The 22,312-nt window shown below is 57.1% G+C and overlaps 4 protein-coding genes across 16 annotated transcripts in view; 3 read left to right on the top strand and 1 right to left on the bottom strand.

Moving 5' to 3' along the window:
- Nucleotides 1-16,536, top strand: part of Kdm6b (lysine demethylase 6B) — a 20,559-nt gene extending 4,023 nt beyond the window's left edge. Inside the window, exons 1-24 of one of the 12 annotated variants that reach the window (XM_021211904.2) lie at nucleotides 188-258; nucleotides 2,574-2,684; nucleotides 7,398-7,515; nucleotides 7,774-7,916; nucleotides 8,006-8,147; nucleotides 8,342-8,440; nucleotides 8,537-8,756; nucleotides 8,853-8,945; nucleotides 9,023-9,184; nucleotides 9,266-9,469; nucleotides 9,559-9,927; nucleotides 10,017-12,187; nucleotides 12,292-12,418; nucleotides 12,524-12,629; nucleotides 13,916-14,121; nucleotides 14,223-14,287; nucleotides 14,373-14,444; nucleotides 14,542-14,690; nucleotides 14,831-14,945; nucleotides 15,028-15,215; nucleotides 15,370-15,511; nucleotides 15,877-16,003; nucleotides 16,088-16,258; nucleotides 16,364-16,536. In XM_021211904.2, the coding sequence (XP_021067563.1) occupies nucleotides 8,011-8,147; nucleotides 8,342-8,440; nucleotides 8,537-8,756; nucleotides 8,853-8,945; nucleotides 9,023-9,184; nucleotides 9,266-9,469; nucleotides 9,559-9,927; nucleotides 10,017-12,187; nucleotides 12,292-12,418; nucleotides 12,524-12,629; nucleotides 13,916-14,121; nucleotides 14,223-14,287; nucleotides 14,373-14,444; nucleotides 14,542-14,690; nucleotides 14,831-14,945; nucleotides 15,028-15,215; nucleotides 15,370-15,511; nucleotides 15,877-16,003; nucleotides 16,088-16,258; nucleotides 16,364-16,387 (4,947 nt within the window). In that variant the 5' untranslated portion in view covers nucleotides 188-258; nucleotides 2,574-2,684; nucleotides 7,398-7,515; nucleotides 7,774-7,916; nucleotides 8,006-8,010 and the 3' untranslated portion in view covers nucleotides 16,388-16,536. Of the gene's footprint in view, nucleotides 1-187; nucleotides 259-916; nucleotides 2,217-2,573; nucleotides 2,685-4,354; nucleotides 4,586-4,606; nucleotides 5,102-5,191; nucleotides 5,209-5,283; nucleotides 7,045-7,397; nucleotides 7,516-7,773; nucleotides 7,917-8,005; nucleotides 8,148-8,341; nucleotides 8,441-8,536; nucleotides 8,757-8,852; nucleotides 8,946-9,022; nucleotides 9,185-9,265; nucleotides 9,470-9,558; nucleotides 9,928-10,016; nucleotides 12,188-12,291; nucleotides 12,419-12,523; nucleotides 12,630-13,915; nucleotides 14,122-14,222; nucleotides 14,288-14,369; nucleotides 14,445-14,541; nucleotides 14,691-14,830; nucleotides 14,946-15,027; nucleotides 15,216-15,369; nucleotides 15,512-15,876; nucleotides 16,004-16,087; nucleotides 16,259-16,363 lie in introns of those variants that run through there. The other 11 variants (XM_029545856.1, XM_029545858.1, XM_029545857.1 and 8 more) reach the window with 11 other exon arrangements.
- Nucleotides 16,537-17,968: 1,432 nt separating this feature from the next.
- On the top strand, nucleotides 17,969-19,671 carry Tmem88 (transmembrane protein 88). Of its 2 annotated transcripts, none has more exons than XM_021213097.1 (2): nucleotides 17,969-18,188; nucleotides 18,312-19,671. In XM_021213097.1, the coding sequence occupies exons 1-2, from the start codon at nucleotides 17,979-17,981 to the stop codon at nucleotides 18,579-18,581; spliced, it is 480 nt and encodes a 159-aa protein (XP_021068756.1). In that variant the 5' UTR covers nucleotides 17,969-17,978; the 3' UTR covers nucleotides 18,582-19,671. The 2 variants fall into 2 exon arrangements, with proteins under 2 accessions (XP_021068756.1, XP_029402542.1); XM_029546682.1 differs by having other exon boundaries at nucleotides 17,970-18,188; nucleotides 18,327-18,915.
- Naa38 (N(alpha)-acetyltransferase 38, NatC auxiliary subunit) lies at nucleotides 19,510-20,618 on the bottom strand. The gene is made up of 3 exons (XM_021213099.2): nucleotides 20,215-20,618; nucleotides 19,830-20,013; nucleotides 19,510-19,667 (listed from the first exon to the last, which is right to left on the bottom strand). Exons 1-3 carry the CDS (start codon nucleotides 20,293-20,295, stop codon nucleotides 19,555-19,557), a joined length of 378 nt encoding a protein of 125 aa, XP_021068758.1. The 5' UTR covers nucleotides 20,296-20,618; the 3' UTR covers nucleotides 19,510-19,554.
- Nucleotides 20,619-20,703: 85 nt separating this feature from the next.
- Nucleotides 20,704-22,309, top strand: LOC110332433 (cytochrome b5 domain-containing protein 1; the record flags this gene model as incomplete). Its single annotated transcript, XM_029546115.1, has 4 exons — nucleotides 20,704-21,060; nucleotides 21,151-21,227; nucleotides 21,353-21,571; nucleotides 22,130-22,309. Coding segments are annotated over exons 1-4 (636 nt in total), but the record flags the coding sequence as incomplete, so codon positions are not given.
- Between the last annotated feature and the right edge of the window lie 3 nt (nucleotides 22,310-22,312).

Here is a 22,312-nt window from a genome sequence, read left to right as displayed (position 1 = left end):
GGAGGAGGAGGAGGAGGACGAGGAGGAGGAGGAGGGAGGGAGGGGGTTGGGGAGAGCCTGCTACAGTTCTTTGTTTGACTCCGGGACTCAGGGACGGGGAGGAGGAGGGAGGGAGGCAGAGGCTGCAAGCGCCGGGGCAGGCCCAGGAGGCAGAGGAGGGACCGTCTCCCCCGCCCCCCAGCCCCCACTCCCCCCCCTGCTGCTTCCCCCTCCCTACCCGGACTCTGGGGGCACCGCCGGGGGACAGACACCCAGCAGGTAACCCTGGCCTGGCTCTCCCTCCCCCTGTCTGATTTTCTTCCACACCCTCCCGGTCGACCCCTTTCCGTCTCCCCGATTTCCCGGGCCTTGCCTCCCCCCCCCCCAGCCCTCCTTGTTCCATTTCTGCGAGTTGGGCTTGTCGCCTGCTGGCTCCGCCACCCTCTGTCTCGTGCAGCCTGACTCCCTTCCCCCCACCCCACAGTGTGTGCTCCCCTGTTCTGCCCGAGGCACCTTTTGGGGCTCTGTCTCGATGTTTCTCAGGCTGGCTTCTTCCGACCAGTCTCATGGGGCTCTGAGGGAGGAGGGAGTCCTTATTCTTTCATGGCTCCCCCCAGTCTCCCTTGCCCCATTCTCCTCGTAGCAGTCTCTAGGGGTGAGAGAAAACCGGAATTTGGGGCCCTATGGAGAGGCAGGGGGGCTGTGTGTTGCTGGAGACAGGGACTGTGAGTGTGTGAGGAGGGGGTGGGATTTGTTAGCGACCAGGCTGCCTCTCTGATGTCCCTTTAAATGGCCCTTACATATCTGGGGGCTGGGGGGTTGGGGTGGTGGCAAGCTGCCTGCCTGGGGGGCAGGGCCCTTGGTTTGTCCACACCGTCAGGGGTGGAAATGATTTAAAGGGACAGCCTTGGTGTGGCCACCGCCACCCTGTGCTGGCAGGAGGGGGAGCTGGCAGGCTGTGTCTACAGAGGCTTGGCTGGTGAGCAGGGCATTTGAGGCTGTCTGGGACTGGGCCTCAGGTCTCCAGTCCAGTTACTGTGGCTGGAAAGGTGCAAGAAGGGGGTTGACAGCCTGCCCTGAGGGTGCTCAGTCTGGGCTTTCTCCAGAACCCCATGGGTGAGCCCTTTGACTCCATGACCAAGAATCTGTGAGTCTGAACTACAGAATCTGTGGGCCAGAACCAGGTGGGGGCCACTGGCAGATCTTCAGGCCAGCAGGGTGACCTGGGCACTTTATAGCTGTGCCCCCTCAGCTTCCCCTTTTGTTGTTTGGTTCTTTGCACAAGAAGGCCCCAGCCCCTCCTCCTCATGCACATGCCCCCCACCCCCACCCCAGCTGTTGGACAGATGAATTACAGCCTCCTGCTTGGGGCCAAGGCTGGTAAGGGATTAAAGTTCTGAAGTTGGCCCTTTAAATGGCTGTTGGCCCAACCCCCACTCTGGTGTCCAGACACCCATCACATAGCCTTCTGACCCCCTTGGTCTGGCCTGCCCCCCCCCACCAGGCTAGCCTACCCCCATAGCCACAAATTCTATCAACTGCTGGGTAAGCACCTTAGTCCTGAATTTGCCTCCCTGTCCAGAAGGGTCTGGGCCTCTAGCATCTTTTCTCCAGAAGGTCCCAGCCAATCCAGTTTTCTCAGCTCGCTGCTGACCACTGCCCCTTAAGGGCCTTGCTTAGGTCAGAAATAACACTTCCCTGGGGGCAGTGTCATCAGCAGCCACACAAGCTTGCAGTACATTGCATCATGGAGGCCAGAAGCCTAAGTCTCTGGGGCAGGGGGAAAGATGGGGGCTGGAAGGCCAGGAAATGGAGAGGCCAGGTAGAGAGCCAGTGTGTCTGGGTCCTGGGGAAAACACTGGTCCCCAAGGAGTGAGTCTGAGGTGAGGCTTGACTGAGGCCTGACCTCTGCTATGAACAACTGAGTCTTGGCCCTAGACTTGTATTAACACACCTAGCTCTTTGAGTCTGAAGATTAGGAGGGACGAGAGCGGACCCCTGTCACCTTCTTGGGCCACATGAGGAAGGAGGTGATGGGGACAGGATATGGCCTTGGAGGTGACATGGAGGGAACCTGCTGCAGAGGCTATTTCCTAGCCCAGGCCCACAGTTCTTGCGGAGGAAGAAGGCGCCTCCCTGTTGGGCCCGTTCATCTTGTCTGACCACCTGTGCCGCTTGCCAGAACCTGCCTACACCAGCCTAAGGGGACTGGAAGGGTCAGAGTCCAAGAGGTGGAGGTGACTATCTGGTGTCTTGTTAGGGTTGGAGGTGGCAGAACTGAAGGCCCAGGGTCCACATGCCCTGGGGGCAGGAACTAAGGTTGCTTGACAGTAGATGTCCCCTGTAGCTGGGCCTGAACCAGAATATCAGTCTAGTCAGAAGAGGACCATGTGGGTTGCTTCCTTACCACCTGAACCCAGGCTGCTTCCTAAAGGAAAGGTTGGAAGATGGCTTTTTTCCAGGTTGCCATGGAAACTGAGTCTCCCATCTCATCTGACCTCCAGAGCCTGGTTTCTCAATGAGGGGGGCCAGGAAGGAAGGGAACTCCTCTACTCTGGGAGATCCCATCTCTAACTGAAATTGTTTTCTTTTAGGTTCCCCCAGGCACCATGTCAGCCTCATAGCAGGACCCACCCCACGACTTCTGCTGTACCCCACTGCTGGAGTGCTTGTTCCATGAGACAGTCCACTTCCAACTCCATCTGGTAAGGTTGGCCGCTGACTGTCACCTCCGTCCCCCATGTCCAACTCTTCATCATCGCATGTTTGGACATCTTTGCTCTGATCTGGTCATGCCCACTCATCAGAATGGTCCAGCCCAACTCTGAACCTCCCCCCAACATGTGCTGCTTGAATGGTTCAGCCCTCCACGTTGATGGAGCCCCCTCTATCGCCTGTGAATGGTTTATCCCTGTACTTCACTTGCCTCTCTGCCACCAGAAAACCTCTGAGCCCCCACCCCAGTGCTGCCACTAACCCATTTGCAGACTGAAGAAAGCTAGCCCGGGCTTGCCAGCTGAATGTAGTTGTGAGATAGCCCAGAGGAATTTCTTGTGAAGGGGATGGCTTTTTCCCCCATGCGTGGAAAAGGTGTTTAGGAATTGATGTGAGGAGATGTTCCAGGCCACTGCCGTGAGCTAGCCCATGCTTGTCACAGGCTTCTTCGAATCTGGCCTCTGAGTGCTCCTTGGCCCATTCTCCCAGTGATGCACTGTGTTTAGATTTGCTTTGTGCACCTAACTCATAACACCTGCCTTTCCTCAGGCCTACTGCTGCTGGCAGCTCTCTTCCTGAGGCCCGCTTTATCTCCCCAGTAGAAGGGAGTTGTCGGATCCCTCGTTGCTTTCCCCCATTGCTCACTGAGTTTCTTCAGTAGGACTATTTTTTTTCCAATCTGTCCCGTTTAGCGTGACGGTTCGCACATTGAGGTGCCTTTGTAGATTTGTGTTGAATGAATGTTTTAAGGGAATGGAGTGCTTCATTGCCAAGAAACCTACGGCTTCTGAGATCTGCTTCAGAGCCTCCTACCCACACCTACCCTGGAGGATGAGAGACACTTGGGATAGGAAGAGGGAGGCTGGTCTAGGAGGTAGCAGGCGGGTAAAACTGAGGGAGAACCGATCAGAAGCAGCGTGGGATGTAGCTCACATGTCCGCTCATTTGAGAATGAGCTTGGTTGAGTTATCAAGCCTTCCCCAGCCTGTTTCCTCGTTCCCAAAATAGGGCAATCAAGGCTCTCCTCTGTCAGGTTTTTGGGGAGGAGTTAAAAGGTCAATGTAAAAGGGTTTTTTTTATTTTTTAACACAGTGCCTACCATTTGGTAAATGATAGCACTTTGCATCATGGTAACTGCAGGAAGCTGTGAGGGTTCAAGTGAGGATGTCGAGGAATGGGGCTGAACCTGACTGAAGGTAGACAGAGCCCCAAATAATCGACTAAGCAGGATCACTGACCCAGTAAGTCAGGATCCAGGGGAGTAAAGAGAACCCCTCAAGCCCGCCTCCGACATTCCCCTGGCTTTGAGAATGTGGAAGCAAACACAGAAGGCATGTGCACAGACGCACGTGACCACCACGGTGCTGCAGAGGCAGACCCAGACAAAAGACTGAGACAGGAGCCAACCAGACACACAGACAAGAGACAGCCTAGCAGAGTCATGTAGACAGGGATAATGACAGGAACGCGCCAGACACAGGCACAGAGGGAGACAAGATGAGCAGATATGCAGGTGCAGACAGACACCAAGACCCACACACAGTCGACCCTGTTAGACTGACTGGTGAACACAACGCCCAGTCAGAGGCAGACACAAACACCCGCAGTGACACATAGCGGGCCAGCGCGCCGGGGCCAGCACTGTCACTTCTCGATGGGGGCGGGGAGGGGCCGGCGGCGGGGGAAGGCTAGGGAAGGGAATCCCGGGCGGGCGGCCTGCCCGGGTGGCTGAGTCACTGAGGAGCCCCAGCCCGCGGCCCTCCCTCTCCCACCGGCTCTCCCAGGTGAGAAGCGAGCCGGCAACTTAGTAGCTTTCCGCCATGCAGAAAGAAGACTGCGAAGGAATGGGACCCGCGGGGGTCGGTCCTGGATCCGCCCCACCTTCGAGCCGGTGCGTGGTGGCTTAAATGCATGTTCAGGAAAAATCGGTCTGCGGGGTCTGGTGGTGTCTTTGGTCGTCCAGTGTCTGCTTGCGGGGGTCGCAGGCCTCGTGCCAAGCGTCCCTCTTATACCCCGCGTTCCGTGAGCTGCGCGGAGGGGCTCGTCTGACCCAAGCCCAGAGAGAGTTAAGTGGGTGTGATTGATGGAGTAGTTCTCTCCTGGGACCAAGGGGGGCGGGGGTCGGTTAAAGTCCTGGAGTCCAGATCCCGGATGCGGGAGGCGGAGCTTGGCTTTACCGGGAGTGCCCGGATGGAGAGGGCGTGGTTTCGACTCAAGTGGAATTAACCCTTTCTGGGCGGCCGGCTGTCGGGGGCTGTAGGTCGGGTTGGGAAGGCTGGATTGTCAGCCTCAGAAGTGTGTCGGCCATCCAGCCTGGCCCTGGACGTGTGCGTCTGCCTCCCGTCTGTCTTCGAGGAGTCTGTGGGTGTCTGTCTTTGTGCTTGTCCCTGGTTGTCCCCTCCCCTTGGTTAGTATGAGCACTGGGAGTCGGGGAGGGCCATTCCTGCCTCAAAGCGAGAGTGGAGGTGAGAGTGGACGGCGAGCCAGCCGACGGCGGCGGCGACTGAGGAACAGGTGTGAGTGCGGCGGCGGGGCTGCCCAGCGCGGGGTGGGGCCGTGAGGGAGACCGAGGGGAAATTCCGCGGGACCGGTGGTGAGCAGTCTGTGGGCTGAGGAGTTGTGTCTGCCTCTGACTGTGTGTCTGTGCGAGTTGAGGGAGGCGGGGGCTGAGTCAGTGGGAACGGGGGATGGTTTTCGGAGTGACTCACTCTCCCCCACCCCAAGCCTGATTCAGACCCCTGAGAAAGGCTTTGTTCGTGGGGCGGATGGGAAGTCAGGCGCCTGTGTCCCTGGTGGGGGACACCGATTCGTGGTAGTTGGTGAGATCGTGCTTAGGGCACAGGAAGTTTTGTTCTGGAGCGCTGTGTAGTCCATGGTGTCGTCGTGGGAGGCTGTGGATAAAGGCTGGAGATCAAGACGGCTGGAGGGACGGAACTCTCTAGTTTAGGGAAAGCTGAGTCAGTTCCCCGTGGGAAAGGGGAAGTGGTAGAGGGGAAGTGTCATCATCGCAGAAGGGGAAGCTGCATTTCCTGGTAACTAGCAGAGTTCTGGGCACCGCTTCCTTAGCCGGGATCTGCTTCTCTGACATCTGGTACCCCGAGCTGCCGTTTGTCCACGGCTGGTTTCTCTACCCCCGCAGGGCTTGATTGGGCAGCCAGGTTGGGTTGCACTTGACCACAGTTTAGCGTTGTACGCGTCCCAGGGATTGGTAACTGACAGACTGAAGCCTCAAGAGAGTTCTGACCGGAGCTCTGCGTGAACCGAGTGGTCCGCGGAACGCAAGGTCCTCCCGGGGACCGTACCGGAGCAACCTGCAGGATCTGTCGGGTCCAAGCACTTTTCAGGCACAGATGACCTTGCCCCCAGCGGGAGGGAAGACAGTTTTCGCCAGAAACCCTTCTGCCTTTGTGGGCTGGCTGGAAATTTCCTCCCGGTGCAGACTTCTCGGCCAAGGCGAACTTTCCAGCCGCCCCCAACCCCTCGCCGTGCGCCCGCTCTCCCCCGGCTTCCTGCCCGGCGCTTTCTCCAGCTGGAGAGCTAGCCCCGCCCCCGCGGCTTTGTACTCGACACTAGCCTCTCGCCGCTCTTTGTACTCTAGACTCTCAATGGACCGATCCCGGGAGCGGAGTAGGCTCCCTACCTGCCGGGACCTGGGGTATGCGCAGGGAAGCAGCTTCTGAGCTCTAAGATTTGAGAAGGCAGAGCTAGGATTAAAGGGAACGTGCCCAGGAAAGGGGAGTACTGTGCCCGTTGTGGGTTCAGCTTCGACGGGAAAGGAGTAAAGGGGGGGGGGTGGCGTGAAGGAGGAAGTGAAACGGGTTCTGTGTTCTTTAAGGGAGTAGGCGGTGAGAGTGGGACAGGGGTGATGTCACTGCCTGTTGGGCCCCGCCCTCCCCTCCCTCCCGAAGGACCCCCCCCTTACACATACCGCTTCCGCTGCGCAAGTAGCCACGTCACGGGCAACCCCCGAAATCCCCCCTCCCTTGGGGGGGGTGGGGGCCACGTGGGCCGTGGGGAACCGCGTGGCCCCGGCAGGGAAAGGGCACAGAGGATTCAGGAGCCACGCGAGAGGGGCCGCCACTCCACGGTGCGCAGCTTCCCAGAAGTTGGAGGGCTGGGGGCACTGGCTGAGGGGGTCGCTCGATATTGAAGACTCAAAGCCAGGGAGAGTGGAGGAGCTGGAGGAACTTGGTATGAGACTGGGGGACTTGACCATGATTTAGGACAGGGTCAGGCGCTGGAGGTGGAGCATTCTGATAGAGGCGCGGGAGGACCTGGGTGCTGGATTTGCTGATTGCGAGATTTCTACCGGGGTGATCGAGTGGAGAGTCGATCGCCGGGTGATGTGAAGTAAGGAGGGCTAGTGATGCCTTTGTCTGCGTTTCGCCTTGGTCTGCTGTCCGTCCTTGGGGTGGATAGGCAGAGGACAACTTGGAACAGTCTGGCGGGGACCATTGCCAGTTCGGTGGATGTGTGAGACTTGCCCTCAGGTCGGCTAGTGAAAGATTTCCTCACTCTCAGTCTTAGCTTGCTGTTACTGCCCTGAGGGCTACCAGTTTCTGATCAGAGATGTGGACCCTAGGTGGGAACCTTGGGGTCACATCGGGGTCACCCTAGGGCGAGCTTGTCTGACCGGCCCTGCCGCCCCTCCTCCGGAGGCCGCACAGTGCCCGGCTAACCTTACTCCTATTGGTTCCTGCTAGGCTGTTACTGAGGCGGAGACAAGGGTGATGATTGGCTTTCTGCGGATAGAGAAGCCTTGTGATTGGCTAAATTTCTGAAGCTCTTGAAGCTGTGAGAGGACGCTCCCACGGAGGCTGGGTAAGCAGGCACGCGGTGGGTCGCCCTAGTGGCCCAGGATTGGGAGCCTGTCAGACAGTGCAGTGGCTGGGTTGTTCCAGTCGCTGACTCCCCGTTATTTGTCCCATATTCCTGTTACCCACTTGCGCGATTCTAGGGGCTCTTGCTGCTGTCTGCCCTGGCGCCTTGCCCCCAGTCTTCCTGCACTGACAGTTCAGACCAGCCTTGGGGCCCTCGCTGTGTTGGCAACTTCAGTGCACTCTTTTCTTCTCTCTGTAGAATTGGTTGCAGAAGGCCAGAGACTGTCACCTGGAAACAGTGGGCACTCTTGTTAGGGCAGTTGGAGCTGGACCATCGTGCCAGAGAGCTGGGGCAGGGGGCTGTGCCCCATCTCCAGGGCTCCTGGGGCCACTGCTGACCTGGTAAGGAAAAGCTTAGAACAGGTTTGGCTGAAAACATGGCTGAAGGTTTTGCTTCCCCGTTAGAGCATGATCTCTTGTCGCTGGTTTAGGCTGGATGCATCGGGCAGTGGACCCTCCAGGGGCCCGCTCTGCACGGGAAGCCTTTGCCCTTGGGGGCTTGAGCTGTGCTGGGGCTTGGAGCTCCTGCCCACCCCATCCTCCTCCCCGAAGCTCATGGCTGCCTGGAGGCAGGTGAGAATTTGGCCCATTGGCTTTACCTCCGGGCATTTCTCTCCCAGTCTTCTCTGTCCATTGCTGTCATTTTCCACCAGTTTCTGTTCTGTTGTGGGTCCAGATGCCAGGCTCATCTGCTCTTCCCTCTGACCACTCCATTCTAGGGGGAAGCGTACTTCTGGCAGTACCTAACAGAGCCTTTCTCTTTACAGATGCTCTGCCAGCGTTGGGCAGCCCCCACTCTCTGCTCCTTTACCCCCATCTCATGGCAGTAGCTCCGGGCACCCTAACAAACCCTATTATGCTCCTGGGTAAGTGCAGGATTCCAAAGTTCTAGGATTGGAGGAAAATTGGGGCCTTCAAGGTTTCCCCAAGCCTGATGATCCCCAATTCCTTCTACTCTGTAGGACACCCACCCCGAGACCCCTCCACGGGAAGTTGGAATCCCTACATGGCTGTGTCCAGGCATTGCTCCGGGAGCCAGCCCAACCAGGGTTATGGGAACAGCTTGGACAGTTGTATGAGTCAGAGCATGACAGCGAGGAGGCCGTATGCTGCTACCATAGGGCCCTTCGTTACGGAGGAAGCTTCGCTGAGCTTGGGCCCCGGATTGGCCGATTGCAGCAGGTGGGACGAGGCAGGACATTAGGTGGCTAAGTTGTGCCTTCTAGCACAATGTCCCCAATTCACCTTCCTCTGCCCTTTGACCTTTGACCCTTCCAGGCCCAGCTCTGGAACTTTCATGCTGGTTCCTGTCAGCACAGAGCCAAGGTCCTGCCTCCCCTGGAGCAAGTATGGAATTTGCTGCACCTTGAGGTGAGGCTGAGAGTAAGCGAGGGAAGGGTGTCACATGCGTCAGGCTAGTGCTCACGCTACCACGGCTCTCTTTTCAGCACAAACGGAACTACGGGGCTAAGCGAGGGGGCCCTCCAGTGAAGAGATCTGCTGAACCCCCCGTGGTCCAGCCTATGCCTCCTGCAGCCCTCTCAGGCCCCCCAGGAGAGGAGGGCCTTAGCCCCGGAGGCAAGCGCAGGAGAGGCTGCAGCTCTGAACAGGTAGGGAAGTTGTACGGTGGTCAGCAGGCAGAGCGGGTGCCTGGGCAAGGAGTAGGATCTTCATTCTCTCTTCTCTTCTAGGCCGGCCTTCCCCCAGGTCTGCCACTCCCTCCACCACCCCCACCCCCACCGCCCCCACCCCCACCCCCACCCCCTCCACCACCACCGCTGCCTGGCCTGGCTATTAGCCCCCCATTTCAGCTGACTAAGCCAGGGCTGTGGAATACCCTGCATGGAGATGCTTGGGGCCCCGAGCGCAAGGGTTCAGCGCCCCTGGAGCGCCAGGTGAGCCCCTCGTCAGTACCTGTTACCTTTTACCCTTGTGAATTCTGTCTTTCCGTTGCTCACTCTGTGACCTCACTCATCTCCCTTAGGAGCAGCGGCACTCGATGCCTCATTCATATCCATACCCAGCCCCTGCCTACACTGCTCATCCGCCCAGCCATCGGCTGGTCCCCGCCACACCCCTTGGTCCAGGTCCCCGACCCCCAGGAGCAGAGAGCCATGGCTGCCTGCCTGCCACCCGTCCCCCCGGAAGTGACCTTAGAGAGAGCAGAGTTCAGAGGTCGCGGATGGACTCCAGCGTTTCACCAGCAGCATCTACCGCCTGCGTGCCTTACGCCCCTTCCCGGCCCCCTGGCCTCCCCGGCACCAGCAGCAGCAGCAGCAGCAGCAGCAGCAGCAGCAGCAGCAGTAGCAGTAACAACACTGGTCTTCGGGGTGTGGAGCCAAGCCCAGGCATTGTATGTTATGACCTTGGGCTGAAGGTGGGTGACATTGTCTGAGGGGCCACAAGAGCGCACTGACCGACCTCCCCTTTCTCCACTTGCAGCCTGGCGCTGACCATTACCAAAACCCTGCGCTGGAGATATCCCCTCACCAGGCCCGCCTGGGTCCCTCCGCACACAGCAGTCGGAAACCATTTTTGACGGCCCCTGCTGCCACGCCCCACTTATCCCTACCCCCAGGGACCCCGTCATCCCCCCCTCCACCCCCATGTCCTCGCCTCTTGCGCCCTCCGCCGCCCCCTGCTTGGATGAAGGGCTCAGCCTGCCGTGCAGCCCGAGAGGATGGCGAGATCTTAGGGGAGCTCTTCTTTGGTGCTGAGGGACCTCCCCGTCCTGCTCCCCCACCCCTTCCCCACCGTGATGGCTTCTTGGGGCCTCCAAACCCCCGCTTTTCTGTGGGCACTCAGGATTCGCATACCCCTCCCGTTCCCCCAACCACCACCACCAGCAGCAGCAGCAGCCACAGCAGTAGTCCTACTGGGCCGGTGCCCTTCCCACCACCCTCCTATCTGGCCAGAAGTATAGATCCCCTCCCCAGGCCATCCAGCCCAACCTTGAGCCCCCAGGACCCACCTCTTCCACCACTGACTCTTGCCCTGCCTCCAGCCCCTCCCTCCTCCTGCCACCAAAATACCTCAGGAAGCTTCAGGCGCTCGGAGAGCCCCCGGCCCAGGGTCTCCTTCCCAAAGACCCCCGAGGTGGGGCAGGGGCCACCCCCAGGCCCTGTGAGTAAAGCCCCCCAGCCTGTGCCACCTGGGGTTGGAGAGCTGCCCGCCCGAGGCCCGAGGCTCTTTGATTTCCCACCCACTCCGCTGGAGGACCAGTTTGAAGAGCCAGCCGAATTCAAGATCCTACCTGATGGGCTAGCTAACATCATGAAGATGCTGGATGAATCCATTCGGAAGGAGGAGGAACAGCAGCAGCAGGAGGCAGGCGTGGCTCCCCCACCCCCACTCAAAGAGCCCTTTGCATCTCTACAGCCTCCATTTCCCAGTGACACAGCCCCAGCCACCACCACTGCTGCCGCCACCACCGCCACCACCAGCACCACCACCACCACCACCACAACCACCACCCAAGAAGAGGAGAAGAAGCCACCACCAGCCCTGCCACCACCACCGCCTCTAGCCAAGTTTCCTCCACCTCCACCTCCACCTCCCCAGCCACAGCCCCCACCACCTCCGCCAGCCAGCCTGCTCAGATCGTTGGCCTCTGTTCTCGAGGGACAAAAGTACTGTTACCGGGGGACTGGAGCAGCCGTCTCAACTAGGCCCGGGTCCGTCCCCGCCACTCAGTATTCCCCTAGTCCTGCATCAGGTGCTACCGCCCCACCACCCACTTCAGTGGCCCCTAGCGCCCAGGGCTCCCCCAAGCCCTCTGTTTCCTCGTCATCTCAGTTCTCTACCTCAGGCGGGCCTTGGGCCCGGGAGCACAGGGCAGGTGAAGAGCCAGCACCAGGCCCCGTGACCCCTGCCCAGTTGCCCCCACCTCTGCCGCTGCCCCCTGCTCGTTCTGAGTCTGAGGTGCTAGAAGAAATCAGTCGGGCTTGTGAGACCCTTGTAGAGCGGGTGGGCCGGAGTGCCATCAACCCAGTGGACACAGCAGACCCAGTGGACAGTGGGACTGAGCCACAGCCGCCTCCTGCGCAGGCCAAGGAGGAGAGTGGGGGGGTGGCGGTAGCAGCAGCAGGTCCAGGTAGTGGCAAGCGTCGTCAGAAGGAGCATCGGCGGCATAGACGGGCCTGTAGGGACAGTGTGGGTCGACGTCCCCGCGAGGGGAGGGCCAAGGCCAAGGCCAAGGCTCCCAAAGAAAAGAGCCGAAGGGTGCTGGGGAACCTAGACTTGCAGAGTGAGGAGATCCAGGGCCGGGAGAAGGCCCGGCCTGATGTGGGTGGGGCTTCCAAAGTCAAGACACCCACAGCTCCGGCGCCCCCACCTGCTCCTGCACCCTCTGCTCAGCCGACACCCCCATCAGCTCCTGTCCCTGGGAAGAAGACTCGCGAGGAAGCCCCGGGGCCTCCAGGCGTGAGCCGGGCAGACATGCTGAAGCTCCGGTCACTTAGTGAGGGGCCTCCCAAGGAGCTGAAGATCAGGCTCATCAAGGTAGAGAGTGGGGACAAGGAGACCTTTATCGCCTCTGAGGTGGAAGAGCGGCGGCTGCGCATGGCAGACCTCACCATTAGCCACTGTGCTGCCGATGTCATGCGTGCCAGCAAGTGAGTTCAGAGGCTGTAATACCCAAGGCTGCCCCACTTGTCCTGGGGCTAGGCTCTTGCTCATTCCCCTATGTTCCTGACCTTATTCTATGGTCTTCTCACAGGAATGCCAAGGTGAAAGGGAAATTCCGAGAGTCCTACCTTTCCCCTGCCCAGTCTGTGAAACCCAAGATCAACACCGAGGAGAAGCTGCCCCGGGAGAAACTCAACCCCCCCACACCCAGCATCTATGTATGTATGCTGTCTGTCCTCAGAGCCACCTTTCCAGAAGGGTTGGGTTGGGGTACTTAGAGCCTTGGGAAGGGCTCTGACCACACTGTCTCCCGGTTGTCTCAGTTGGAGAGCAAACGAGATGCCTTTTCGCCGGTCCTCCTTCAGTTCTGTACAGACCCCCGGAACCCCATCACCGTCATCAGGGGCCTGGCTGGTTCACTTCGGCTCAGTGAGTTTGGGGAAAAAGTATGCACAAGGCTGTGAGGGTTGTAGTTTGTGGGACCCTTTGAGAACCACCTCCATGCTTAGAGAATTGCCACAGTGAAGGAGCTCACTCCGTCACACACAGGCCATGTTTGAGGGGTGCTGAGTGGTGTGTCAGCCAGCCTTGAGGTGTTCTCTCATCTGTCATTTCTGTCCTCAGCAGTGGACACGTGGGGAAATAGATCTCAGGAGTGGTTAGAGTCACTCTTCTGACTTTCTTAGTGAATAAGAATGAAAAGAATATGGGGCTGATGAGATGGCTAAGCAGTGAAGAGCACTGCTCCTCCGGAGGTCATGAGTTCAAATCCTAGCAACCACATGATAGCTTACAACCATCCATAATGAGAAATAATAAAGAACCTATGGGCTGGAGCAAGAGGGAGAAGGGGAAGGGGGAAAAAAAAAAGAGTAACAAAACAAATTAAAAAAAAAAAGGAAAGAAAGAAAAGAAAAGAGTGGCCAGGCAGGGCTGGCACACACCATTAATCCCAGGAGTAAGGCAGAGGCAGGTGGATCTTTGTGAGTTTGAGGCCAGCCTGGTGGATAGAGTGAGTTCCAGAACAGCCAGGGGTACACAGAGAAACCCTGTCTGTAAAAAACAAAACAAACAAAAGAAAATGAAAAGAATTATAGACTACTTCTCATCCATGGTTAGTTTTTTCCCCCGTTTTAATGCAAAATTTTGTTTGTTTTTTTTTGTTTGTTTTTGGTTTTTTGAGACAGGGTTTCTCTGTGTAGCCCTGGCTGTCCTGGAACTCACTTTGTAGACCAGGCTGGCCCCGAACTCAGAAATCTGCCTGCCTCTGCCTCCCGAGTGCTGGGATTAAAGGCGTGCGCCACCACACCCAGCTTAATGCAAAATTTTGAGCAGTATAAAACCAGAGGAAACAATGAAGAAATAAAAAGTCAATCTCGTTTCCTTTATATCCATATATTCTCTCCTCCCAGAGAGTAATTTGCGAGACATTCAAAGCTCAACTAAATCTTTCGCTTGAGCCATTCATTGAATTCCTAGCACGTGGGCATATGAATGCCTGAGAATTCTAGGAGAGACCTGAAGCATGAAGTAGTTGCTGAAAGGGACTGAGAAGGAGCCAGTCTCGTCAGCTTCCTAGGATTGTGATTCGGGCCCATTCCTTGGTGCTGAATTCTGCCAAATCTCTGTCCACTTCATCAGAGTCCTGGCCAGGAAGGGAAGGGGTGAGCTGGGCCTTCTGACCTGACTGACGTCCTGTTGGGCACTCCTTTCAGACTTAGGCCTTTTCTCCACCAAGACGCTGGTGGAGGCGAGCGGTGAACATACAGTGGAGGTCCGCACCCAAGTGCAGCAGCCCTCAGACGAGAACTGGGACTTGACAGGTACCAGACAAATCTGGCCCTGTGAGAGCTCCCGTTCCCACACCACCATCGCTAAATATGCACAGTACCAGGCTTCGTCCTTCCAGGAGTCACTGCAGGTGAGCATCAGGCACAAGAGGGAGCAAGGGCGCCGGGCGCTGACCTCAGGGGGCTTCAGGATGTCACTGACCCAGACCTTTGTACCTGTCTGACCAAGCAGGAGGAGAAGGAGAGTGAGGACGAGGAGTCCGAGGAACCAGACAGCACTACGGGAACCTCTCCCGGGTAAAGTACAATCTTGTCCCTTCCTGCTGTGCTTGCTCTTCTCCCTTGGTTCGCCGTCAACCTGTCTGTGCTTTCCCCCCAGCAGCAGTGCACCGGACCCCAAGAACCATCACATCATCAAGTTTGGCACTAACATCGACCTGTCTGATGCCAAGAGGTCAGTGAGGCTAGACCAGTGAAACTGGGATGCAACTCTGCTAAGGTACTGGTCTGGGATACCCTCTCAACTTCCGTTGGCATTCCTGTGTCCACAGGTGGAAGCCACAACTACAGGAGCTGCTGAAACTGCCCGCCTTCATGCGGGTAACATCCACAGGCAATATGCTCAGCCACGTGGGCCACACCATCCTGGGCATGAACACCGTGCAGCTATACATGAAGGTCCCTGGCAGCCGAACGCCAGGTGTGCTTTTCACTCTGCGCATGCGCACTGTGCTGGCTGCGCGTACTCTGAGGCATTAGCCAATGAGGGCAAACGGCGGGGTCGTCGCGCCCTTGCACGCCTGCATCAGACCTTCCGTGTCGTTCTATCTCCCTCTGCAGGCCACCAAGAGAATAACAATTTCTGCTCTGTCAACATCAACATCGGGCCCGGGGACTGCGAGTGGTTCGCGGTACATGAGCACTATTGGGAGACCATCAGCGCCTTCTGCGACCGGTGCGCAACACCCCTCGCAAGTCATCCTGTCACCTCGGGTCCTTGGGTTTCCCACCTGACCCTGTGACTGCCCACTCCACAGGCATGGTGTGGACTACTTGACTGGTTCCTGGTGGCCAATCTTGGATGACCTCTATGCGTCCAATATTCCTGTTTACCGCTTCGTGCAGCGCCCTGGAGACCTTGTGTGGATTAATGCTGGGACTGTGCACTGGGTGCAGGCTACTGGCTGGTGCAACAACATTGCCTGGAACGTGGGGCCCCTCACCGGTAAGAGGCTGGGGTCGGATCCTCATGGTATAGTGGGGTATGTATGAGGAGCGAACCCTGGTGGGGAAAGCTGGGTCTGGAGAATCAAGAGTCTGAGGGCAGAAGGGGCCGGGGGCTGGTTGAGACCCTGCATGACTTCCTCTGACCTACACAGCCTATCAGTACCAGCTGGCCCTGGAGCGATATGAGTGGAACGAGGTGAAGAACGTTAAGTCCATTGTGCCCATGATTCATGTGTCCTGGAACGTCGCTCGGACGGTCAAGATCAGCGATCCTGACTTGTTCAAGATGATCAAGTGAGACCCCTGTTTGGTTACCAGCCCGCCCCCACCTGGCTTGTTTCCCACCCTTGTTCTTTCCGGCTCCTCATTCTTCCCGTGTCGGCAGCATGTCCTTAAGACCTTAAGTGTCACGGTGCTGGGGAGCCTGACAAAGCCTTTGTTTCCTGTGGTCCAAACACACACACAAAACCTTGAAATGTCAAGTGTGACTTATTCAAGACAGGAAATGCAACTCAGAAGCGAAAAGAGAGGGAGGGCTGCCCAGGGAAGTCCATGGGGCTAGGGTCTCAGGAGCTCCACCCCTGCCCATCCCCCACCCTCCAGCCTTGGTACCCCTTCTGGAGTCTTGTCTCAACACCCACCTTTGGGGTCCTGCTCAGGTTCTGCCTCCTGCAGTCAATGAAGCACTGTCAGGTGCAGCGGGAGAGCCTGGTGCGGGCAGGGAAGAAGATCGCTTACCAAGGCCGTGTCAAGGACGAGCCTGCCTACTACTGCAACGAATGCGACGTAAGCGTGCAAGCTCTAACCCTGCCTGGAAGGGACCTAACAGTAGTAGTGACTTCTTAGTGACAGCCGCTTCCTCCTGGCCAGGTGGAGGTGTTCAACATCCTGTTCGTTACAAGTGAGAATGGCAGCCGAAACACGTACCTGGTGCACTGCGAGGGCTGTGCGCGCCGTCGCAGCGCGGGCCTGCAGGGCGTGGTGGTGCTAGAGCAGTACCGCACCGAGGAGCTGGCGCAGGCCTACGATGCCTTCACACTGGTGAGAGCGAGCGAGCAAGGGAGCGAGCGCCGGGCTCCAGAGGGGGCACAGGAGCGGCCCCGCCCCGCCCGCCCGCCCCTGACGCTGCCCACTTTCTCCCCGCAGGCTCCCGCCAGCACGTCGCGATGAGGCCGGACGCCCCGCTCGCCCGCCCACGCTGGGCGCGGCGGGGCCACCAGCACACGCCTGGGCTGGACCTAGGTCCCGCCTCTGGCCGGGAAGGGGGTCGGGCCCAGCCCTTCCACCCTATTGGCAGCTCCCCTCACTTAATTTATTAAGAAAAAAAAAATTTTTTAACAAATACGAGGAAAAAAAGGAAAAAAAATGGGAGACGGGGAGGGGGCTGGCAGCCCCTCGCCCATCAGCGCCTCCCCTCACCGACTTTGGCCTTTCTAAGCAACAGACACAAGGACCAGGCTCCGGCGGCGGCGGCGGGGGTCACATACGGGTTCCCTCAAGCCTGCCCGCCGCACGCCCACCCGCCGCCCGCCGGCGCAGACGTTCGCGGCTCGTTGTGTACATAGACGTTCGGCAGCCGAGGTTTTTAATGAGATTCTTTCTATGGGCTTTACCCCTCCCCCAGGACCTCCTTTTTTTACTTCCAATGCTAGCTGTGATCCCTGTATATGTCTCTTGTTTATTCACTTGGTTATGATTCGTATTTTTGTTCTTTTGTTTTTTGGTTTTTAATTTATAACAGTCCCACTCACCTCTATTTATTCATTTTTGTTTTTGTTTTCTTTTTTCTCTTTTTTGGGAAAACCCGACCTCTTACACCCCCAAGCCATCCCTCCTGCCTCTTTGGGAGGCCCACTCCTGGGCCCTCCCTGCGCCCCAGTATGTCCGGGCTTGGCCCGTCCGTCTCCGCCCGCCCGCGGCTCCAGCCGGGCTCTCATGGTGCTCAAACCTGCTCCCCTCCCCTACGTCCTGCACTTTCTTGGACCAGTACCCCGACTCCCGACCCGACCCCGACCCCACCTGAGGGTGAGCGACTCCTGTACTGTAGGGGAAGAAGTGGGAACTGAAATGGTATTTTGTAAAAAAAAATAATAATAAATAAATAAAATAAAAAAGTTTTAAAGAAAGAACTATGAGGAAAAGAAACCCTGTCCTCCCCAGCCTCGGCCATCTTAAAAACATTGGATACATACATCACACACACACACACACACACACCTTTTTTAAGGCGTGAAACATCCCAGGGCAGGGCCTCTCTGGGGCAGGGACACCCTGGGGTGATTTTCTCTGGGGCTTTATTTTCATTTTCTTAGTTCGTTTTTTCTCCCGCTGGGGCTGCGGAGGGGTGGGGGGGTTACAGTCCCGCCCCCTCGCACTGCACTGTCTCTCTGCCCTAGGGGCAGAGGGGGCTTCCCATCCCTACCCTATTTTCGGTGATTTTTGTGTGAGAATATTATTAAAAATAAAAGCAGGAAAAAAAAAAAAGACCCCTGTGTTTTGATGATGGCCGTGAAGCATATCAGTTGAAGGGTCGAGGAACTAAGGGGAGGGCGATGCAGGCCCCGGAGGTGGGGGCCCCTCCCCAGAGGAGCCTGTGGAATGTCCAGAACCTCCGTCTGCCCCTTAGGATGGGGATGCCTAATCCCAGAGGCACATTCCAGGATAAGGTAGTGGGGGGCGGGGTGGAGAGACTGCCCCGGGGGAGGGGCAGGAAAGAGGGCTATAAGGACTGCAGTCGTGTGGGGCGGGAACCAAGCAGGCCATGGCGGAGGTCCCCGGAGCCCAGCGTCCCGTTCTCGCTGGAGGCCCAGAGCCTCGGGACCCCCTAGATTGCTGGGCCTGTGCAGTGCTAGTAACGGCTCAGAATCTGCTGGTGGCTGTTTTCAATCTCCTCTTGCTGGCACTGGTGCTGGGGACCATCTTGCTACCTGCTGTCACCATGTTAGGCTTCGGCTTTCTCTGCCACTCCCAGGTAAGCATGTGCCCCAAGGGGTATGCGTGAGTGGTGTGGGGGGGAGGGTGTCTGAGCCCCAGCATCCCCACTTGGGCCGTTTCCTCCCGGGCAGTGGCCCATTCTGATGTCTCTTATCCGCAGTTTCTGCGCTCTCAGGCACCCCCTTGCACCGCGCATCTGCAGGACCCGGGCTTCACGGCCCTGCTGGTCACTGGATTCCTACTGCTCGTGCCGTTGCTTGTGCTTGCCCTGGCTACCTACCGCCGCCTCTGCCTGCGCCTCCGCCTGGCCGACTGCCTCGTGCCCTACAGCCGAGCCCTCTACAGGCGCCGGCCCATCCCACAGCCGAAGCAAATCCCAGTCTCACCCGGTTCTCGGTCTGTTCCCACACCGGGAAAGGTCTGGGTCTGAGGTGGTTAGAGTCAAGAATCCTGTCGATTGCCCTCCTGGTCTCTCAAGGACTTGAAGCAAGCCCAGGGGTGTACTGCCCAAGCCGGCTCCTTACCGCGGCCTGAGCCAGATCCTGCTGTCTCTTTGATGGAACAGCAGACTGTGGACGCAAAGCTGGCGAAAATTCCCATGTCCCAGAAACTTCATTCACATTTGACTCCTGAGCGTTTGGGCTGGACCCTGCACATCTTCTTTCCCTTCCCTATTGTAAATAAGAGAGCTGAACCTTGTGCCTTCCTCTGCTGGTACAGCTCCTCCAAAATTTACGGGACTGAGGGACAGGGCTCGAGAGAAACCATCACAAATAATAAAAAATAAATAAATAAATAAAATGAACGCACTCTGTGAATACAGGGGTGGCACATATCCAATCGCTCCTGCCCAAGGCTCAGGAGTAGGAAACTAATCCTCAGGGCTACAAATGGGCAAATCAGAGAGCATCTTTCGGCATCCTGCCTTCTCCTTATCGCATTAGCCCGCTCTTCCTGGTCAGACCCCAGAGTTGTCTGGCCCTGACCCCAAAGTCACTTCCCCATTAATAGCGCCGAGAGGGCCTTGTTTCGGCTGCCTACCCAGCTCCCCTTGGGGACCCAGCCCGTTCTCTGACCCCAGCTTAAAGGAACTGAGTGTTGCCAGGCCGGCGTGGGAAACAATGGGTCTTCCGGAGTAGGATGACACCCTTCCCGCTAGAACCTGAAGCAGGAGCGTGGGAGGGAAGATGGAGGGGCCCACCCTAGGGCCTGCTGCCTTAAGCTCCTAACTTGAGGGACTTCTGGGTACTTCTGGGCATTGAGGCAGGTTGAGGAAGCTCCTGAACTCAGATGAACCTCTAAGGGTGAGGTGTGCTATGCCTACCCTGATATTGGACCTACACACAGACACGGGCCACTTTGGTCATAGGGTTTAATGGTCTCAAAGAGAAGTGCAATCGTGGTCAGAGATACAGGCCCCCCGGCAGACTCTCCCTGTGGACCTCAATAGAAACGATGTGGTGTCCTGGTACCATGGCCAGACCCAGCACACGGGGTTCGCCCGCAGAAAATGAATCTGGAAAAAAAAAAAAAAAAAAAGAGTATCAGAACAGCAGGCAAACATCCGTCTCGCCCCCAGAAAATAAGGGGGTGCAGTAAGGCCGGCAAGAGGAAACGCCTTGCACTGAATTTCCGCCGCATTCCCGAGGAGGTAGGTGTGTATTCCCTGGACACTGACCAGAAGGCTTGAGGAACTCTTGCGCAGAGCCCAGGATGACATTACAGTCGCGATCGGTGCACAGGAAGCAGCCGACTAGCGTCCTTCCATCTGTCATACGGATACGCATGGTCTTGTTGAGCAATGCCTCTAGTTGCTGCCGTGCACGCGTGGCCGGCGAGTCCTCCTGTTCCCCATCAGAGTCCTGCTAGGGCAGGACAAGCACTCAGCCGCCCAGGGTCGGCAGCACGCCCGTGGAACCACAGTTCCCAGCTGCCCTCGCGGCGCTGCCCGAAGCCCGTGGGCTGCTGGGAACTGTAGTTCTTTCCATCCTCGCCACCCCCTTTCCCCTCCCCGCCCGGTGTCGCTCCCCGACTGCTCGTCCAGGAACCAAGCCCACGCTAACCCCGGCGCTGGAGCTGCTCTGACGCCGACTGCAACAGCCGTTCTCTTCTCGTAGTAGCATGGTCGGCCCAGCTCCGGCCATTGGCCCCGGGACCTCCTTTGGGCCTTAAACTTCCTAAGAGCGTTTTGGGGGGGAATCGGCGCGTCAGATCTCGCGAGTGCTCCCAAGCGCTTTCGTGAGATCACAATTCCTCCTCGTCTCCGGTTCCGCCACTGCAGAGATCTCGCGAGATTTTAGTTCATGCCAGGTCCCTACATGCCTACTGGGCTATTACAGGAATATCGCGAGAACTTTACCTGCACTTGCTTAAACAGCTTTTAGAAACGCCCGAAACTTGGTGATTTAAAAGCCCTCTACTCTAGTCTCCTCGTCGATACTTTCTGTTACCCCTAAGTCATCTAGCCTACACCCCGCCATGAAACGGACTGTCTTCATTTCCTCTAAGAATGAATTCAACCACAGTAGGCTCGCTGCCGGAATCCGGAATGCTTCCGGTGGACGCGCGCAGCCCAAGCCCCGCCCTGCTGACGTCTAGCTAACTCCCGTGGACGGTAGCCGGAAAAGGACAATGGTTTCCATGTCAGCGACAAACGCACTCCAGGTAGTTCTTGGACCTGATAGTTTTAAGATTGCGGAGGAGCGAGAAGGTAGCCGAGGGAGCCTGTGCCTCTTGTAGACCAGGAGCCATGCCGCGCCGGGGCCTGGTAGCCGGGCCAGACTTTGATAATTTTCAGCGTCGGTATTTCACGCCGTCAGAAGTAGCGGAACACAACCAGCCCGACGACCTATGGGTGTCTTACCTGGGATTTGTTTACAATCTAACACCGCTTGTCCAGGAATTCAAAGGTAAGGGACACAATCTAGGGCAGGGCAGGGCTGGAGAGCTGGTTCTGGCCCTTGGGCGGCCGTCCGTTGACGGCCTCTGTTCCTTTTTAGGGGATCTACTGTTGAAACCCATCCTGGAGGTTGCAGGCCAAGACATTAGTCACTGGTTTGATCCAAAGACTAGAGACGTAAGTTCTGTTGGTGTGGGGTCGGTGGAAGCGGCACTGGAGAGCAGAGGAGGGATGGCGGGGAATAACTCGAACCCGAAATTGTGATTGCTCCTATCCGTCTCTCCAAACCCTTGCTTTTGAAGATTCGCAAGCATATAGATCCACTGACTGGTTGCATGAGATACCGTACCCCGCGGGGCCGCTTCGTGCATATCCCGCCGCCTCTGCCCCGTTCAGACTGGGCCAATGATTTCGGAGTCCCCTGGTGGAAGGCGGCAAATTACCAGGTGGGACAACTGTCTGCTCGGACCCGGAACATCCGTATTATTAACACTCTTACAACGCAGGAGCACACACTGCAGGTGAGATCTGGCGCCTGGGGACATACTAGAGGAACCAGAAATCACTTCTGGGAGTTAACAGAACGCAGATGGTCCTGGTACCCAGAGTTGGAAATTCTAGAAGTATGTTTGTATTACAACTCCCACAGTCTCCTTCTTAGCTCTAGGCCAGCATCTTAGTGGTGGTGGTCCTTGGAACGGTTTATATGCTGTTATGGACCCATTGTAAATGAGAGGCACCGGCTTTGACTCTCTCTATTGAGTCATTTATTTGTTAGAAGTGATAGGACTGTAGTGTCTTTATAGTATGCTATAGCGTCAACTTTCCTTATCTGGGACTGTGGGATGCCTGAAGGATGCTATCTGCTAATGGAGGCACTCTCATTCAAGTTCTGTCATTTCTGGTGACTGATTCTCTTCTATTATTATTATTATTCCCAGTTTCCTTAGAGCAAATCCTGAAAGATCTAGGTATAAGGACCCTTCTGGCCTTTGGGGATTGTGTGTGTGTGTGTGTGTGTGTGTGTGTGTGTGTGTTCCAAGCAGAATTCTAGAGGTGGACACTTCTGTATTCTTTAGGTGGGGGCTCTGGAGTCAATGTGGGAAATCCTACATCGCTATCTCCCCTATAATGCACATGCTGCCAGCTACACATGGAAATATGATGGGAAGAATTTGAACATGGATCAAACCCTGGAGGAAAACGGGATCCGGGATGAGGAAGAAGAGTTTGACTATCTTAACATGGATGGTAAACTCCAC

This window comes from Mus pahari, chromosome 14 (genome assembly GCF_900095145.1).
Source record: "Mus pahari chromosome 14, PAHARI_EIJ_v1.1, whole genome shotgun sequence".
NCBI classification, from domain to species: Eukaryota; Metazoa; Chordata; class Mammalia; order Rodentia; family Muridae; genus Mus; species Mus pahari.
This window is presented reverse-complemented; position numbering and strand designations above follow the sequence as displayed.

Bases quoted from the DNA above. Each gene is read 5' to 3' on its own strand.
- Tmem88 (XM_021213097.1), top strand. From the start codon at position 17,979: ATGGCGGAGGTCCCCGGAGCCCAGCGTCCCGTTCTCGCTGGAGGCCCA. The intron at 18,189-18,311 runs GTAAGCATGTGC...TCTTATCCGCAG, and splicing joins GCTTTCTCTGCCACTCCCAG to TTTCTGCGCTCTCAGGCACC.
- Naa38 (XM_021213099.2), bottom strand. From the start codon at position 20,295: ATGGCCGGAGCTGGGCCGACCATGCTACTACGAGAAGAGAACGGCTGT. The intron at 20,014-20,214 runs GTTAGCGTGGGC...CTGCCCTAGCAG, and splicing joins AGAGCAGCTCCAGCGCCGGG to GACTCTGATGGGGAACAGGA. The intron at 19,668-19,829 runs GTCAGTGTCCAG...TTTTTTTTCCAG, and splicing joins AGAGTTCCTCAAGCCTTCTG to ATTCATTTTCTGCGGGCGAA.